This window comes from Amblyomma maculatum, chromosome 1 (assembly GCF_055883805.1).
Source record: "Amblyomma maculatum isolate TAMU_Amacu chromosome 1, ASM5588380v1, whole genome shotgun sequence".
Taxonomy (NCBI): Eukaryota; Metazoa; Arthropoda; class Arachnida; order Ixodida; family Ixodidae; genus Amblyomma; species Amblyomma maculatum.
This window is the reverse complement of record NC_139344.1, coordinates 440626762-440643386: the sequence shown is the minus strand read 5'-3', so window position 1 is coordinate 440643386 and position 16625 is coordinate 440626762. Positions and strand designations below refer to the sequence as shown.

The 16625-nt window shown below is 44.9% G+C and overlaps 1 protein-coding gene across 1 annotated transcript in view; it reads left to right on the top strand.

The window, feature by feature from the left end:
* The window catches only part of Ufl1 (UFM1 specific ligase 1), a 48070-nt gene that overhangs the window by 16632 nt on the left and 14813 nt on the right, over window positions 1–16625 (top strand). Inside the window, exons 10-15 of the mRNA XM_084601528.1 lie at window positions 1603–1747; window positions 2456–2729; window positions 4053–4219; window positions 5737–5870; window positions 13513–13593; window positions 14441–14529. Coding sequence (XP_084457654.1) covers window positions 1603–1747; window positions 2456–2729; window positions 4053–4219; window positions 5737–5870; window positions 13513–13593; window positions 14441–14529 — 890 coding nt within the window. The remainder of the gene's footprint in view (window positions 1–1602; window positions 1748–2455; window positions 2730–4052; window positions 4220–5736; window positions 5871–13512; window positions 13594–14440; window positions 14530–16625) is intronic.

Below are 16625 nucleotides of genomic sequence, written 5' to 3'. Positions count from 1 at the left end.
GATGACGATAGTTATTTTGCCATATCTTGTCTTTTAGATGAGGTATATTTGTATCTAAAAGCATGTACTTGAAATCAGTATTCCATTCTGAACTTGTATGCTAAGATTCAAAAAGATGTTTTGACAAATAGGGAAAATGTTTTCAAGACCCTCATCCCCCCTTAACGTTTCTTCCCTGTCACAAGTTAATGACATACCAGGCCATCTTTTCGTCATCAGGGTGGTTGAACTCCTTGTCATCTGTTTTTGGATGGCATTTGGTATTGATTACATTTAATTAAGATTTTTTTTAAATTGGTTTGATTTGTAGGGTTTAACGTCCCAAGGCGACTAAGGCTATGAGAGATGCCGCAGTGGAGGGCTCCGGAAATTTCAACCAACTGGGGTTCTTTAACGGGCACTGACATCGCACAGCACACGGATGCCACTTCGTTCTGCTTCCATCGCAATGCAGCCGCCGGCATTTGGGATCGATCCCGGCTACTCCGACACAGTAGTCGTCTTCTTTTCTTTTTTTTCTTTTTTTTTTTAAATAGAGATCATACTGAACAAGTTCTTAGCAGAAATAGGATGAAGTACAAATAGCAGCGGTAAACTACGGTGCTGATAACCACTGTTTATCAGGGATGGGCTGGAATAGTATGCGTGCTTCTGTGAACTGTTATAGGCAAAATTTCATTTGTAATTGGTATTTATGTTAGCGATTTTTTTCTGAAAGAAAAGTGGTGTAGGAGTAGGGGTGGCAGGACAAGCACGCAGACAATACGCTCTATATTTTTTTCATCTGATGCCTTTTTCTGTGCTGTATTCCTCCAGAATGTGTGCGATGACCCTTTGGCTTTAGGCTTTGCCAGAATGAGCAACTTCTACCAACTAGCTCCAAGAATCAGCTTTGATGTCTAACTAATAGCTTGCCTTAGCATCCACTTTACTGATCATGCTAAGTGTTTGCATGCTTTGGTCATTCCTGTCCAATTCATACAATGTCTCCCATTTGCAGTACACTGTGATAGTTGTGCAGCGTTTCAGTGTGCTTCATCCTTTGCGGGTCATATCTTTCAATGTTTAGCTCCGCTGCGGTGGGGCAGTGGCTAGGGAGGCTCAACTTCTGTACCCAGTGATACGGGATGGAATCCTGGCCTCAGCGGCCGCTTTTCGATGGAGGCGAAAAGCAAGGCGCCCATGTGCTCTGCGATGTCAGTGCACGTTAAACAACCCCAGGTGGTCGAAATTTCCGGAGCCTTCCACTGCGGTGTCTCTCGTAGCCTGAGTCACTTTGGGACGTTAAACCCCACAGACCAAACCAAACCTTTTTTTTTTTTTCTTCTTCTCGCCACCTCGTTCTGGCTTGTGACATCACGACCAAAAATCAACTTTATGGTCGCTTTGTGGCAATTAATGGTAACGTATCCTAGCTTCGAGCATCTGCACCCTCTGTCCCGTTGTCATCATTGTTTGCTTGCGTCTGTTTCTTTTTTACTCCCTTTTTTCCGGGCTATAAGAACTCCGTTTTCAGTGGAAGCCCCTGTGTCGTCATTGGGATATACTAGTGGTATAGTCCATCATCGATGCAGGCTAACCTCAGTTTGTGCTCTGTGCCAGGATTCCCAAAAGGGTGTGGTGTTCCTCGAAGCGACACCACCTCCGCAACAGCACCACCACCGCCAGGCAGCCGCATCCACCCCGTCTCCGGCTCACGTGGATGATAAGCAGGAGAAGAAGGACGAGCGACGCAAAAAGGCAGCTGGTACGTATTCGTGCTAGCCAGAAAATCTGCTCACGTTTCGTTGCTTTATCTTAGAAGAGGTGTGAGGAGGACCGCACTAACATATGATAGAGCAGGCTTTATGGTTGCACTCACTCATGGTTGCCTGAAGGAAAGCTAACTGGCGTTTTTACTACATCATGACAAGATGAAGCATACGGCACATCTTTCAAGTGTACAGAAGGCATGGTTCATAAAAAAAATATGGGGAGTCAAATGTATTCTGTTTTCACTAACTTTAGCACAAAGTACTTCTTGTACCCTCTTTCCATTTGCATTACAGCCACCTTTGTAATGTCACTGTGAGCTTTAAAAATTAGGTGGCCTCATAGACTGGGAAACGTCGTGCACGACTGGCTGCTTATTTCTTCGTTGTCAACTTTTGACACATTTCATTGCTGTTTATTGCCTTGTGGTTTCTCCAGCCACTTTTCACCACCTCAACATTTAATGTAGAAATCGAATATACAAGCAGGTAAGCAGCAAGCAAGTAGCCAGGCAGGCATGCAGGTGAAGAAATCATTAAAGCCTATAGCAGTGCAGATGATAGTTGATGCTGCATTTTAGAGTTCTTTGTGACATCCGCTTCTTACTTTGTCCCTGACCTGTTCGCACTTCAAAAAACATAAGAAAAACTGAACGTACAGCGTTCCTTCCTTGCTTCCTTTCTTTCCGTCCTGTGTGCGGCAGGTGGGAAGTCAGGCGGTGGAACCCAGGGCCGGGAGACCAAGACAAAGGCGGTCAAGCAGAAGAAGCAGCTAAGGAAAGGTGGCCGTGGTGGCGGTGGCGACTCTGACTCTGACGATGACGCCGGGGACGGTCCCGGGGCTGCAGCGGGTCGGCGGCCACAGCAGGAGCTGGAGTTCATGTCGGTGGAGGAGGTCCGAGCGCAGCTCGAGCAGCTCCCACTGCTCCGCGACTGCCCACCGGAGCTGATTCAGAGCATTGCGGAGGGGATTCACAGGTGGGTGAAAGCGTGGCAGACCACTTTCCAGTGTTAGCTCAGACCTCCATAGTTGGAAGAGCACCTGCCTCAACTTCGGGAGGTGGTGGGTTCGGCTCTCACTGCTGACAGGCTACCCACCTGTTTTCTCAAGTGGGTACAAGCTGCCGTCAACCCTGGCGCTCGGCTACTCAGGGTGCTTAGCTTGGAAAAGGAGTCTGCGCCTTTAAATTCTGCCGCTTTGTCACTGTAGGCTCCGAAATGGCACTTCATACCCTCCGAACTAGGTCGATTTCTCAGTGCCATCCTTTCAGTGAGCAAAATTCTCTCTTGTGAGGTTAATGGCTTGGTTAGTGTCATTTTTTCTAGCAGACAGATGATTGCATTCTGCATTCAGCATATTGCATGAGTATGAATCTGGGTTGCCACTGGGTTCCTAAAATGGGCCTCTCCAGCCACACTAGCCATGCCCTACGGTCGGATGGCAGATGCTTGTACAGCATTGCCAAGGAGCTCGTTACCGAACACGTTTGGGAGTTCTGAAGAGTTTATTCGGAAAGATGTCTCCGGCAATTGTTTCTTAGCAGATGACAAACTGGACGACAACGATTGTTAAAGCTCCAAAAGTGGAGTAGTGCTTGCACGCGGTTTGAGTGCGATGCATGCTATCTGGCAGCTCGTGCCAGCTCTGCTGCCCCATGCAATTACCTTGTGGGACTACTGTGAAATGCAATGCAGTTAAATGATTTCGGTGAGGTTTCCTCGCCTTCCTTATATGCGGATAAAAACTTCTCGTTCTCTTTTTGTTGTCTGAAATGGCACCTCGTACTATTATATATCGGGGTTTCTAATGTATTTATCTCAAATTCACTTAGAACTGGAAACCCAAGAGTTGCACAGAGGCCTGATTTTAAAAGTACCTCGCAGGTGCTTAATGCCACCTTTAATTAAGAATAGCAAAATAAGTGGTGGACAACCATAACACATCTTAAGACTTGCGCTCTGTGTCAAAACTAAACAGCAAAAATAGAATCACCAAAAGCTAGGCTGATCGTCAACAGGCTTTAGGTCGGGCAGCCAAAAAAAAAAAAATTTGAAAAGTAACAAAACATTTTCCTGCCCACAACTGGTTGCTCTGTTTGAAATGTCCTGAAATGAGGGAATGATCTTCAGTCTGAAATGAAAGAATGACATTTTTCTTTCCCCTTCAAAACCAAATTTCCCAAATGAAAAGAAAAAAAGAAAAGATGAGTTTATTACAGCCCTTGTCGTTTAGACTATTTTTTTCTGCATTGGAGCAGTAGTTTGAGAACATGCCCCGTGTATGCATATGTGATGGTGCAGACCCCTGACACGCAAGTACCAGGAAGTGGCGCGGTCGGTGTTCCTGGCGTCCTCGTGTGCGTCTGGTGCAGCACGGCGCAAGACGTTTGCCGAGCTGCAGGAGAAGGTCTCTTCCCTGCTGCTCAGCATCCAGCAGTTTGAACGGGGACTCAAGGCCCTGCCCACTGGTGCGTGCTCTCTTTTCCTTTTCGGTCATAGTGTCCGCATTGTGACTGCGCCAAGTAATGAAAATTCTTTAACGACCTTGTAGCATTAGCTAGTGATCCTACATTTGGAAACTAAGTTCACATTGTAGAGTCAGGATTACTGTGGGTGAGGAAATGGGGTATATATTAAACTTGACGCTGTGACACGGGGCTCCTTTTTTTTATGACTCGTCAAAGTTGTGACGATGAGCTCATAGGGCTACGCTCGTGATGAAAACATTACAGTCGATTGTTGTTGCTTAGTAAAAGGTGCACATTGTGTTCATCGACACAAAAAAAGCTTCTTCAGTCCACGTGTAGTATGTAGTACAGGTTTCTAAAGCAGCTCCTGTGGGTTGTTGTTGCCTTTGTTGAGTCCTGCTTTGATTCACAACTTATCATGAAGGAATGCTGCCACAGTTTCAGAACAGCAAAGTTTCTGTTGCATTGGCTTCTATTGGGAGCTACAATGGGACTGGCTCATGGAAACCATAGCAGCCGGGAAAACAAAGAACCTGGGAGTGTTAACAGCGGCGTTCTGGTGTTTGCTGTTACTAGTCAAGTAGAATGGAACTAGGCAGGCGGTTTTCGTCTCTTTGGAGGGCAAAAAGTTATGAATAAGCACGGCCTGATTTAGTGTCATAGCTGAGAAAAAGCCAACCAAGCTCAGGGCAGACTAAAGTCTGTCTTAAAAGCTTACAGTGCAGCGCGAAGAAAATGAACATCATGGGAAAAGCGCTAGCTTGAACTAATTTTGTATGTATTGAATAAAGAAAATGATAGATGCGTGTGTACAGAAGCACAAGTTCGGTCACATAGACAGAGTTTGATAACATAGATAGCAGCAAGCAAAACAAAGAAAGTACTATAACAGCCTCCATCCAAGTGAGCCAGCTTCTTATTGGACGAGTTAAAAAGGATGGGCTCATGCTTCTATTGCCGCTCGTTTTCACTTGAAAAGCTTCCACAACTTTTTAGGCAGCTGATTTAACAGTAATAAATGAAAAAAAAAAATTACGAGAGACTTTAGCTACTAAAGTAGTCAAAGGCGAAAGCCTGAGTGCTGCATTCTGCTATGCAACTGTCACTGATTCGTAATTAATTAATTAGACATTAATTAGTCAATGTGTCATTAATAGATAATTAGTTAATTAGGTGTCAATAATTATTAATGAATTAATTAGTCATTGATTAGTGCTTGATCATTGATTGCCATATAAAGCACGCATTCGCGCATACTGTGGTGGGGCTGTGTGATTGGTCGAAACCTCTATGACGTCATCCCGCATCGGCCAGTAGGACACATTTTTGTGCACGACAGCATAAGCCATTAAAGGCTTTCGCCTTAATAGCCCATCCTGTCATGGCTTCTCTCTCTTTTGTCTATGTTTGCCCAACATTCAGTTGTTCTTCTCTGAAGTTTTTACTGTCTTTTTGCGTGACATGAAACAAGGTGTGTTGAATTGTGGTCTCTCGTGCCTCCTTCGTGGGATGTATAGCGGAAGAGCTGCAGTCCCAGCTGGCCAAGCACCTGCTGAAGACGCTGTGCTCAGACCTGGTCAACCTGATTGTCGGGTATCTGGTCGTGGAGCATGCCAAGGAAGCAGAAGCACCCTCCAACATGGCCCCCGAGGTACAGTACATGTATGCACTGCTGCTACCAGAATCTGAAAGCGCTCGTTTTTAACGCCTGCTCACAATGATGCACTAAGGTGCAGCTCCTTTCTAAATGTGTTGTTTGTAGTGGCTGCGTGCCTCTGATAGCGGCGCTCGTTTTTGCACATTTGAGATCTGCTGTGAATAATTATTTTAATTATTTATCGTTATCAAAAATTGCTAATGACGCAGATACAGCAGCTTTGCAGCTTGACCTAATTAAACTGAGTGGTGTCATGAGCGGCAAATTAACATTAACAAGTGTAAAGCAATGTTGGCTATTCATTCTAACTGTAGTACAGTCGACGACCGATCTTTCGGACTCTCAACGGACCACGAAAATGTCCAAAAAATCGGGCAGTCCGAAAAAACAAATGTGCACCAAAAAAGCTCAATTTATTGCCTATTATTCACTTTGAGGCCGGAAAAAGTCATGAATGCTTTTCTGTACCACGCACCGCTTCCGTGCTAACAGGTCCACCTGAATTTCGCTTGCATCAGCTCAGCTTGCGTCGGCTGCACTGCTGCATGTGAGTCATCATCGTCCTCGCTCTCAGACTCCACAAGCACTTGGCGAATAATTCCTGTATCTATGAGCCCAGAGCACAGTTCCAACTGGTGGTCCACGTCTGTGAATTTTGAAAACGAAACGGCCGATGGAATATCGACACCAGCAGTGCGAAGGTCGTGAATGAACTGCTCACTGCCTGACAACTGCTCGACGACGCTCTCCTCGTCCAAGGCAGCCGACTCGTCATTCAGCACAAATCCCGCGTCGCGGAAGCAATTGCGCAACGTTGTGGGTGCTACAGACTTCCATGCATCGGCGAGGGTACTAAGTGCTCCAAGCAAATTGACAGAGTAGGTTTTCCCACTGTCGAGGCACACCACAACCACCAAACAATGAATCACAACACCGACTCCGTTGAGTGCCTTCTCGCTGTCGCGTTGCACGGAGAAAAAAATAAACTTATAAAATCCGGAAACAGAACTGAAGCCGATTCAATAAAATACGAGCCACAGTAGCGACAGAACGTAGTTCTCGCATCAGCATGACCACGGCTAGGCCTACACGGCAAACACAGAGTTACAGGCAGTAGAAGCGATCACGCTAAAAAAAAAAAAAAAAAAAAAAAAAAAAAAGCGCTCCGGCAGCAACGTTGTCCCGGAAACAGAAGCTGCTAGGCAAATATTATAGCCTTGATCCAGCGTGTTTAGCTAAGGAGCGGCATGCAAGGCCGGCACCGGTTTCGAGGCTATCGAAGGAAAAAGTAAACAAACAAGATGGCGGCGACACCACTCAAAATGTGTGGCAGTTGGCCCGGCTGAGGCTTGGAATGTCCGAAAAATCGAATAGCCGAAATTTTGAGCAGCATAATACATTGACTTTATGAGGTATGTCCTGGGGCTGGGAAAAAGTCCAAATAATCAAGCATGTCCGAAAAATTGGGTGTCCAAAAAATCGGTCGTCGACTGTGCTCCTAATTATTTCTTTTCTATAATTTGTTGTAATGCGTGACCTCGCAGCGATATTTAGGAGTTACCGTAACTTACAATTTGTGTTGAAAGTTTCTTATTGAGAGTATAACCTCTAAAGCTAATCACACTGTGGGGTATTTGCGTCGAAAATTTACTCATGCACCATCATCTCTTAAACAAATGCTTGTTGTACACTACATTTTTATTTATTTATTTATTATCAGTTGAAGCTAACAAGAGGGTAATGTGGATTTTATGCAATATCAAAATATTGTTGTTTCTAAAAGCGCATACCAAATATTAAGCAATTATGTCAGCTATTATTTCTGTGAATGCTGCAGTATCACTGATATTAGGAACTGCATCAGGAAGGTTATTCCACTTATGTTCGGTCACAGCTTGAGTACGCTTCGCCAATACGAGATCCATTTCACACCTCACTAACACAGAGCCTGGAGGCTGTGAAAAACGCTTAGCTCGCTTAATCTTAAATAATTTTAATGGGACAGCAAGTGTAATACAAATGAAACTACTATTAAACCTTCCCCTATTATCAGATCATCGAAAACTTTTCTGCATTTATCTCTTCCACAAAATTTACACACTTTTTATATAATACCAGCACTACCCATTTCTTTAGGGCGAGACTATAATCAGAAAGTTAGCATACCATATTTTAACACTGTCATGGGTTCCAACTCATTTTTTCCCAAAACTAGCAAGGACTCGAACAAGCTATTGCCTTTATTAACCACTATATAACTAACCCTGATAAGTTTAGAAGCGCAACTAAAAATGCTTTACTTTAAAGTATTTCGAGCATTCGTTTTTCTTCCTTCCTTTCTTTAACGCATTTGTTTGCATTCTTATTATGTTAGCAAGAAATATAAAAAAGTGTTGAACTGCTTATTCATTACATACATAAACTCACCATAATACGCTCTGTATTTTGGCTTTCCGCACTCATAACCATCAGTTGTAACTCAATCTTTTGCATTCTTTTTCATTTTCATGATGGAAAATAGCGTGAATGTACACGAAGGACGGAAGGAAGTAAGACACGGACAAGCGCTAACTCGCAACTGCAGGGTTTATTGCTGAAGCACGCAATAAATACAGGTCACCTGAAAAAAAATATAGCAAAACTGGTGCATTGGATTAAGGCAGGCCATAAGTCGAAACTTGTTACACGGGAGCGTCAAAAGGTTGGCGTCGTGCCGTATGTCCATAGGATGGCACACGGACTAAAGAAGGTGGGAAGCCGCTATGGCGTTTCTGTGGTTTTTTCTGGACTGACAAAATTGAACAGTTTGTGCTCACATATTCGAAATCGGCAGGAAACTGGCGGCGACAACAAAAAGAGGTGTGGTTGCTCCGTTAAGCACCGCTCGCCGTTTGTACCCTGTGGGATCGGCGTGGTGTGTAAGCTGCCTTTGTCTTGCGGAGGCATTTACATAGGACAAACGGGGCGGTGTCTCAACATTAGACTAGGGGAACACCACAACTCCTTAAAAGAACAGTCTGGTAATCTTCCGGAGCATTGCCGCGCTTGTAGCATTAAAGAGAACCATAAGGGGAATCGTAAGTGCACACCACTTTTTTCTATGGCCACTGTTATTTTTAGACATTGTGACAAGCTGGTTCGTGAAATTATGGAGGCTTACTATATTAAAAAATGTCAAAATTTGTGTGTCAGCGAACCGTCGGTTAACTTGGTAGATTGCGAATTTGATTTCTTAGACTCTACTTTACATTAACTTTACTTATCTATACTTATCTTCCCACCCACCCCAGCAATGAGTGGCACGTGTTACTGTGTATCACTGTCTATGTTATGACCTAGCTTCCCATTTAGGAGGCTGCTTCTCTCTCTCTCTCTTCTCTCTCCTTTTGTTTTTTCTGTTATTTTTTTCATGTGACCTGTATTTATTGCGTGCTTCAGCAATAAACCCTGCAGTTGCGAGTTAGCGCTTGTCCGTGTCTTACTTCCTTCCGTCCTTCGTGTACTTTCGCGCTATTTTCCATCATGAATATTAACCAACTCGCCCAACTTTCGGCATTACTTAACGTGTTTTCATTTTCTTTGTTTATTCTTGCGACTTATTTCGGATGTTTTGTATTGTGTTGCCCCTGCTCTCTGTAATGTACCCCGTACCTGTGGGTAAAATAAATTAAATGATTTGTGTGGGAATAATGATCTTGATTGATATTATATGTTTGGCACCAACTTTGTGTTGAAAGCAAGGCCACAAGAGTGGGCAAAAAAGAGTATACGTGTTCAGACAAACCGGACTATCTGTATTTGAAATGGCAGTTGAGTCTGGCCTATAATGGCTGCAATTTTAACAAACCCTCAGTTCTTATGAACGAGGGCAGTGCTGAAATGAAAATAAATTAAGGCTAGGGCACCATATCTCGGCTACCATGAATAACTGCCACATCACCCACCACTTAGCACCAACTAGGGGTGTGCAATATTTAAATCTTCGGATGTGAATCGAATGCGAATCAAATACAAATATTGGGGAAAAATCCTTCAAATATTGAATATCTTATCAGTGAGAAAAAAAAAAGGAAATTAAAAGTAGCAAACATTATGCGTCTTGTTTATTTCAGAATGCACTTTGTATTTGCAAACAAAATTAAGCTAGAATTGCACACAAGTGTATACCGTGCTGAAAAATACGGTACAAATTTTATACAGGATTGCGTATAGCAGTTAATTGTAGAATATCAACCTGCATTAAACCATGTGGAGCTGCATATCACTGCTGAACAAAGTAAATCCTTATCAATTAGGTCTTGAAGGGACCAGGAAAAATATATTCAAAGTAACAAAAACTTTAATTACTGAACAGGCCTTAAAAAACTGCCAAAAACCATTATGAAGACAGTAATTTTATCTGAAGAACACCTGCGCAATGGTGGCCTGCATTTGAGATAAAACCCATGTGATAACGCCATTTTTTTAATTTTTTTTTGCTCTGTTTCATCATGTGCTTCGCTCTGCGCATACTGTCAGGAAGGCCCTCTTTGCAAAAACACCCCGGCGTGTTTTGAAAAGGCTTCACTGCATAGTAAACACGGTCAATTGTCAGGAAGGTTCCTCTTCATAAAACAGCCCCATAGGTTTATGAGAAACGAAGTGGGGTCTGTGTGCTGTGTAATGTCAGCACATGTTAAAGATCCCAGATTGGCGAAATTACTCCGTAGCCCTCCGATACGGCACCCCTTTCTCTGTTTCCACTTTCACTCCCACCTTCCTCCTTCCTTTACAGCATGGTTCAGGTGTCCACAGAAGAAGTGTGACAGGTACTGCGCCTTTGCTTTCCTGTAAACTAATTATCAGTATTGCGAAAGCAATACTGCTAGTACTTCGAGCCTTTGGCATGTTGTGGCGCCTCCATACGTGACCTTTCACGTGACCGTGTGACGTCATGCCAGACTGAGAGACGGGGCCCCAGCTTGCGCCATCGGATGGTGGCGGTGAGTCCTTACAGGAGCCGCAGCGGTGGCGTCACGCCATTTTCACACGACCGTGTGACGTCACGCCAGACCGAAAGACGGGGCTCAAGCTCGCGCCATCGGATGGTGGCGGCGAGTCCTTACATGGCGCTGTGTCGCAGCCGAGAGAGGGCGCTCGCTCTTTGTGACGTCACGCTAGGAGGATAAATGGGGCTGTGGCTCGGCTCCTCGCAGTAGTCGGGGCGCAGCCTTACGGTATGTTGGATGATGCGTATAAGACGAGGCTGGAACTATCTGCTGCTGCCAAGTGGCAGCGCCATGCTGAAGAAACAGAATGTCCCGTATCAGCCTGCTAGGACCCTGGCATTCACGTTACCCCTATAGGCCACTAAGCACGTTCATATGGGTTAGTTTAAACGGGGCTTTATATGTGAGCTGAGGAAGAAGAAAAAGAGAATGAAAAGAATGCTCGGTCACCCGCAGCTAATGCTTTCGCTCAATATTTGGTTTAGCAGCGTTGAACCCTTGTAATTTTTATTATTATGATTATTATTATTATTAGGTTTATGAGAATGCTTTACAAGACAGTCGAGCATTGCAATGAAGTGCGCAGTGCAGGTAATCTGGGGTGAATTTGGGTTTAATTTGGGTTTATTCAATAATTTTCGAATATTTAGAAATTTCAAATGTTTGATTTTTGCATATGAATCGAATGACAAACATATTCTATTCATATTCGAAATTTCGAACAAATGGGGAGTTGTTGCACAGTTGCCTCTGCCGTCGATCATTTGTCATTTGCCATAAACAAGTGGGGATTAAAGGGCACCTCCTGGCCCCTGCGACATCTTCAACCTTCCCCTCCCCTTCCTTCAAAAAAAGCTATAAGAAATTATGCATTGTAACAGGAGCTAATCACTGGCTAATTATAATTATGTCAATAGGATCAATAGGCCGCGATGTTGGTTTGCTGGTTCATGCTTGACAGTTGTGCGCAGAGTGTAAAGTTGAAGCACGGTGTGGCGCAGTGTTGAGAATGAAACTAGTGCAATGCATCGCTAAACAAATAACAGCAGCGACTTGTGAATTTTGAATGCCAGTTACGTACAATGCCTTGCTGGCCTAGCTGGTCATGTGGCATGCATTGCCTGCACTTTCCGGTCACAACCTCCTTTGCTACGAGTGCTTGCTGATCCTGCAGTTGATACATACTTTACTCGCATGAGACGTGCTACCTTGTTTAGGATTGGAGGAATCAAGGTTGTTTGAGCATCACGATTATGCTCAAGAACTATCTGAGGCAAGCCATGCAGTCCAAAGTGTGCTGATAGCAGTCAACAGACCAGACTTCAATGCCCGAAGCAGGATTTCTTTGTTCACTGTGGTGCATGTAATTAAGACCGCATGGTGGACAAAATGGAGTGAGGCGTGAATTTCTACTTGAGATGGTGGTTGCAAGGCAAAGAATGACTGAGGGTGCTGCCAAGCACTTACATGACCTCACTTGTAGGAGTACACACATGAACGCCCTGGGGAGCTAGGAGAGCGTCTTGGCCTTAACACTGTTTTTGGAGAAATAAATACCACTCTCTTTTGTCATATTTTTAGCTGTTATGCGGGAAGTTTCACTTACAACGAACACAATCCATATGACTAGCAGGTTCCTTATGAGTAGGCTCAAATGTATTAAAACTGTTTCGGTAAATTGGCCTCCTCTTTCGTGTTTTCAGCACACTGCGTAGCGCACACAGGCCTTGGCGTGTCCTAAAATCACAAATTTAGGTACCCTTCCTTGGCAAGGAGTTCCTGTACATATAAATTAGGAATTGGTGTCTGTAACCTTAATTCTCGCTCGTGTATTTCCACTCCTTCAACAATGCAGTGCACTGATCTCTTGGCTACTCTGAGCACATTTTGAGAAGCGATGTGGTGAATGGTAATTCCGCAGCTTGGTCTCCTTTGTACAGGTCGTTGCTAAACCAGTTCCCTCTCGTTCCTTCACCTACGTGGTATGCAAAATGACACGTGATGCGTGCACCTTTAGGGAAAACATGCTTTGCTTTCCAGGGTGGGGCGCTGTTCTAGGCGGGCCGTTGCCGAACTGGTTCTCTCTCATTCCTTCCACATGTGGTGTTCTATCTGTGGAACAAATAGCGAAGTTGAAAGAGGAGAAGCAGTCAAAAAAAGGACAAGGGCAAAGAGAAGAGACGTACACCACGATCTCTTCGCCCTTTGGTTCTTCTCTTCACAATGTACCAACTGGCCCAGATTTCCACTCTTCGACGAAGTTGAAGTTTTACATACGACACAACTTTTTAATGCTGTTTACATGGGATTTTCAAAGTGATATTCTGTGAGTTTTATGCAACCAAAATTCGAACTAAATCCAGCTGTGTCTGTTTTGAGTGCGATTAGTCAGCCGACTGCTGTGTCTTCGATTGTCGTAAAATGTTCTTTTGAGATCCATTTTTATTTTGTACTTTTTTATTTGCCTTTCCTTCACCTTAGCAGTAAGTGTGATCAGACACACCACCTTATGGCCTGCATGTTGGAATGGGACAGCTGTCGTGAGAGTTGCAGCTCATGCATTTGTGATTCATTTGTTGCTGTAGAAGGCACTGTGCTTGTGATTTCTGAAGCTTTTGGGGACATTTGGTGTGTCTTCTGTTCATCAGGTGCGGCAAAAGATGATCCAGAAGCTCCCTGCAGACATCAGGGGTGCCGTGCTCAAGCTGCACCAGTCACTGTCGGCCAAGGTACGTTGTCGCCAGTTGGGAACCCAACCTTTGCAAGTGTCGTCTGCTTGCTGCGCGGTGACGGAGTGCTACAGTGTGCTACAGGATGAACATGCGTGCCATTGCTTCACAGGTGCACGTGGCTTGTGTCACAGCAAATAGACGGCATGTGCCGCTTCTTGGAATAATGTAGACAGCAGCTACATATTCTGCTTCCGTGCCTTTAGTGAGGCACGGAGCACTGAGGTAAAGCTAACCACTCTAACCTCGTCTTGAGTCTTTCCATGCCTCAGTAGCATGTGCAGTGTACGTCACCTGTGACTGTGTCAGAGTGGTGGCGAGGAACGGGACTTGCTCGATGGTTCAAGGCATTACGTGCAAATTGTGCAAACCGCTGGCTGATGACCTTTTTCTCATCAATTTTTATGGGGCAGATTTTGGGATTAATGTATGTCTTCTTTTTGCAGATTTTTTTTTAGGTATGCTGTGACAAAGGGACTGTACTTTCTGACAGAGTTATTGAAATGCAAACAAGCATTTGCTGTATTTTTCTACTGTGCATAGAGACATTCTTTTTCAGCCAGTTTACAAAGACAAATCACACTTAGAAAGGCAAAATATTTAATTTTGTTCAAAGCACTGTTCACGTTTCATTCTAGCCTGATATTACATACTGGAGTATGATGTGCAACGTAGAAGACTTATTTGTTGTTACATATCCGATGTCGTTTTGCTGGAGGCTGACAGGAGCTCACGGTACATAGGTGTTTCTTTGACTCGAGTTCAGTGATATTGGGGTACTTGCTTGATGGTGTGCACTTTGACGTTGAATCTCTGAGCTGACCCGAGCGCTCCTGTCATGTGACAGACACTGGACGACTTCCTGGCTGATGTGGACGTCGTTCTAGGGCCCGGCATCTGCGACATGATCATCCGCTCTGACAAGAAAAAGGAGAGGTGAGGACCGCTCACTTCTTTCTACCTCTCCACACGCATGCAGAGCCACCCAGTGCTCAGCAGCATTCCCAGCTTGTGAAACATGGAGGGAATCCACAGCCCCTTCTCCATTATCGATGGAGCAGTCAGTGCATTATTTAAAGGCGCGAAAAACACAGGACAAACACAGAGAAGACGGCGGGACGAAGGTGTTTCATCCCTCATCGTCTTTACTGTGTTTGTCCTGTGTTTTTCGTGCTTTTACATATTAGAGTAGTGAGGTGCTGGTAGTAATAAGGGGATACATCTACATAGGGCAGGTAGTGACCGCTGATCGGTGCCACAAAACTGAAATAATTAGAAGAATAAGAATCAGCTGGTGTTCACTTGACAGGTATTCTCAGCTCCTGAACAGCAGCTTATCCCTAAATAGGAAGGTATATGTAACAGCTCTCTTGATGTGCCACAAATGGGGGAAAAGGCGATTTTTTTAAATGACAATTGGGAGATCTGCAGCCCATCTCCTACATACCAACTAATTTATTCACTGCCTGGGTCATTAACTCCGTGCAAGTACGCTGAATAAGTCCCATCACTGTTCATTTTTTCTCATTTTGTCAAAACACAAATTTTTGACACTTTGCTAGTTTACAAAGGATATACAAACGAACCCGGATATATCGAACTCGAAGGGGTCGCGAAATAGTTCGATACAGTCGCCGACCGTTTTTTCGGACTTGAAGGGACCCGAAAAATGGTCCGAATAATCGAACAGTCCGAAAAATCCGTGAAGCACAAAAAATCACTTTATTCAGAGGAAATCGGCTTAAAAAAGTCGCCGATTTTACCTTGCGGAAAATTTCTTTTGCTGGCGACGATTTGCGCTTGTATTTGCGCCAAAGTTGTCGTTTCGCTGTACACGCTAGACAGCAAGTTCACAGCGTTCGTAATTTGTGCAAGCGATGGCTGTGGTAGGCCGCCCGAGTCGTCGTCGGAGTCCGACTCGTCTTCAGGTTGAAGAACCTGGCGTACAAGTTAGTCGTCCGTGAGGTCCGCACACATATCGAGGCCGTCGTCCACTTCAACAAACTCGCGGAACGTGGAGCCCGTTGGAATGTCCATTCCGTTCCCGCGAAGGTCAACGATGAGGTCTTCGCCACTGTCTGCAGTCAAATCCTCAGAATCGTTGCAGTCTTCTACGTCATCGACTTCATCGGCGGAGAATCCAGCGTGCCTGAAGCAATTAGCAATTGTTTCTGCTCTCACTGCCTTCCACGCGTCAGCCAGCATGCTAACCGCCGCAAAAAGATCCGTGGCGTACTTTTTCCCGTTGTCAAAACAAAGGACTGTGCGCCGCAGAAGACGGGTCCGATAATGCACCTTAAGGTTTTTGATCACCCCCTGGTCCATTGGTTGGAGCACGCTGGTGGTGTTTGGTGGCAGGTATTCGAGCCGAATGGCTTTCAGGTTGTCGAAGATGCCGTGAGCCGCGCAGTTATCAACAAAAATAACTTGTCGCCCCTGCCGCTCGAAACTTCGGTCGAGTCGACACACGTAATCTTCAAACAAAGCATGAGTGATCCATGCCTTGGAGTTGCTGCAGTACCACACGGGAAGGTTCTTCGCGCCCTTAAAACACCTAGGATTTTTGGATTTGCCTATCACAAGAAGTGGCAGCTTCTCAGTGCCAGTGGCATTTGCACCTACCATTACTGTTATCCTTTCCTTGCTGTGGCGGCCCCCTGAACAGGAGTCACCCGAAAAAGAGAGGGTGCGGTCAGGCAACATCTTGAAGAAGAGGCCGGTCTCGTCACAGTTGAAGGTGTCCTCCGGGCTGTACTGGCTCAACAAGGGCTTCAACTTCGTCTGACGGTAGTCTGCTACCGTGGCTGGGTTGGCGGCTCCGCTCTCCCCGCACATCTTCTTAAAAGACACACCGTGTCTCTTCTTGAAACCGCGGAGCCATCCGTCCGTGAACTTGAATTTTTCAATTCTCATTTTCACGGCCAGGGTCTCTGCCTTTTCCTTCAACGTGTCGCCCGACACTGGAAGGTTTTTCGCTAAAGCAGCTTTAAGCCAGAGTAGCAAGGCCTTCTCCAATTCGGGGTGGTCGCCTT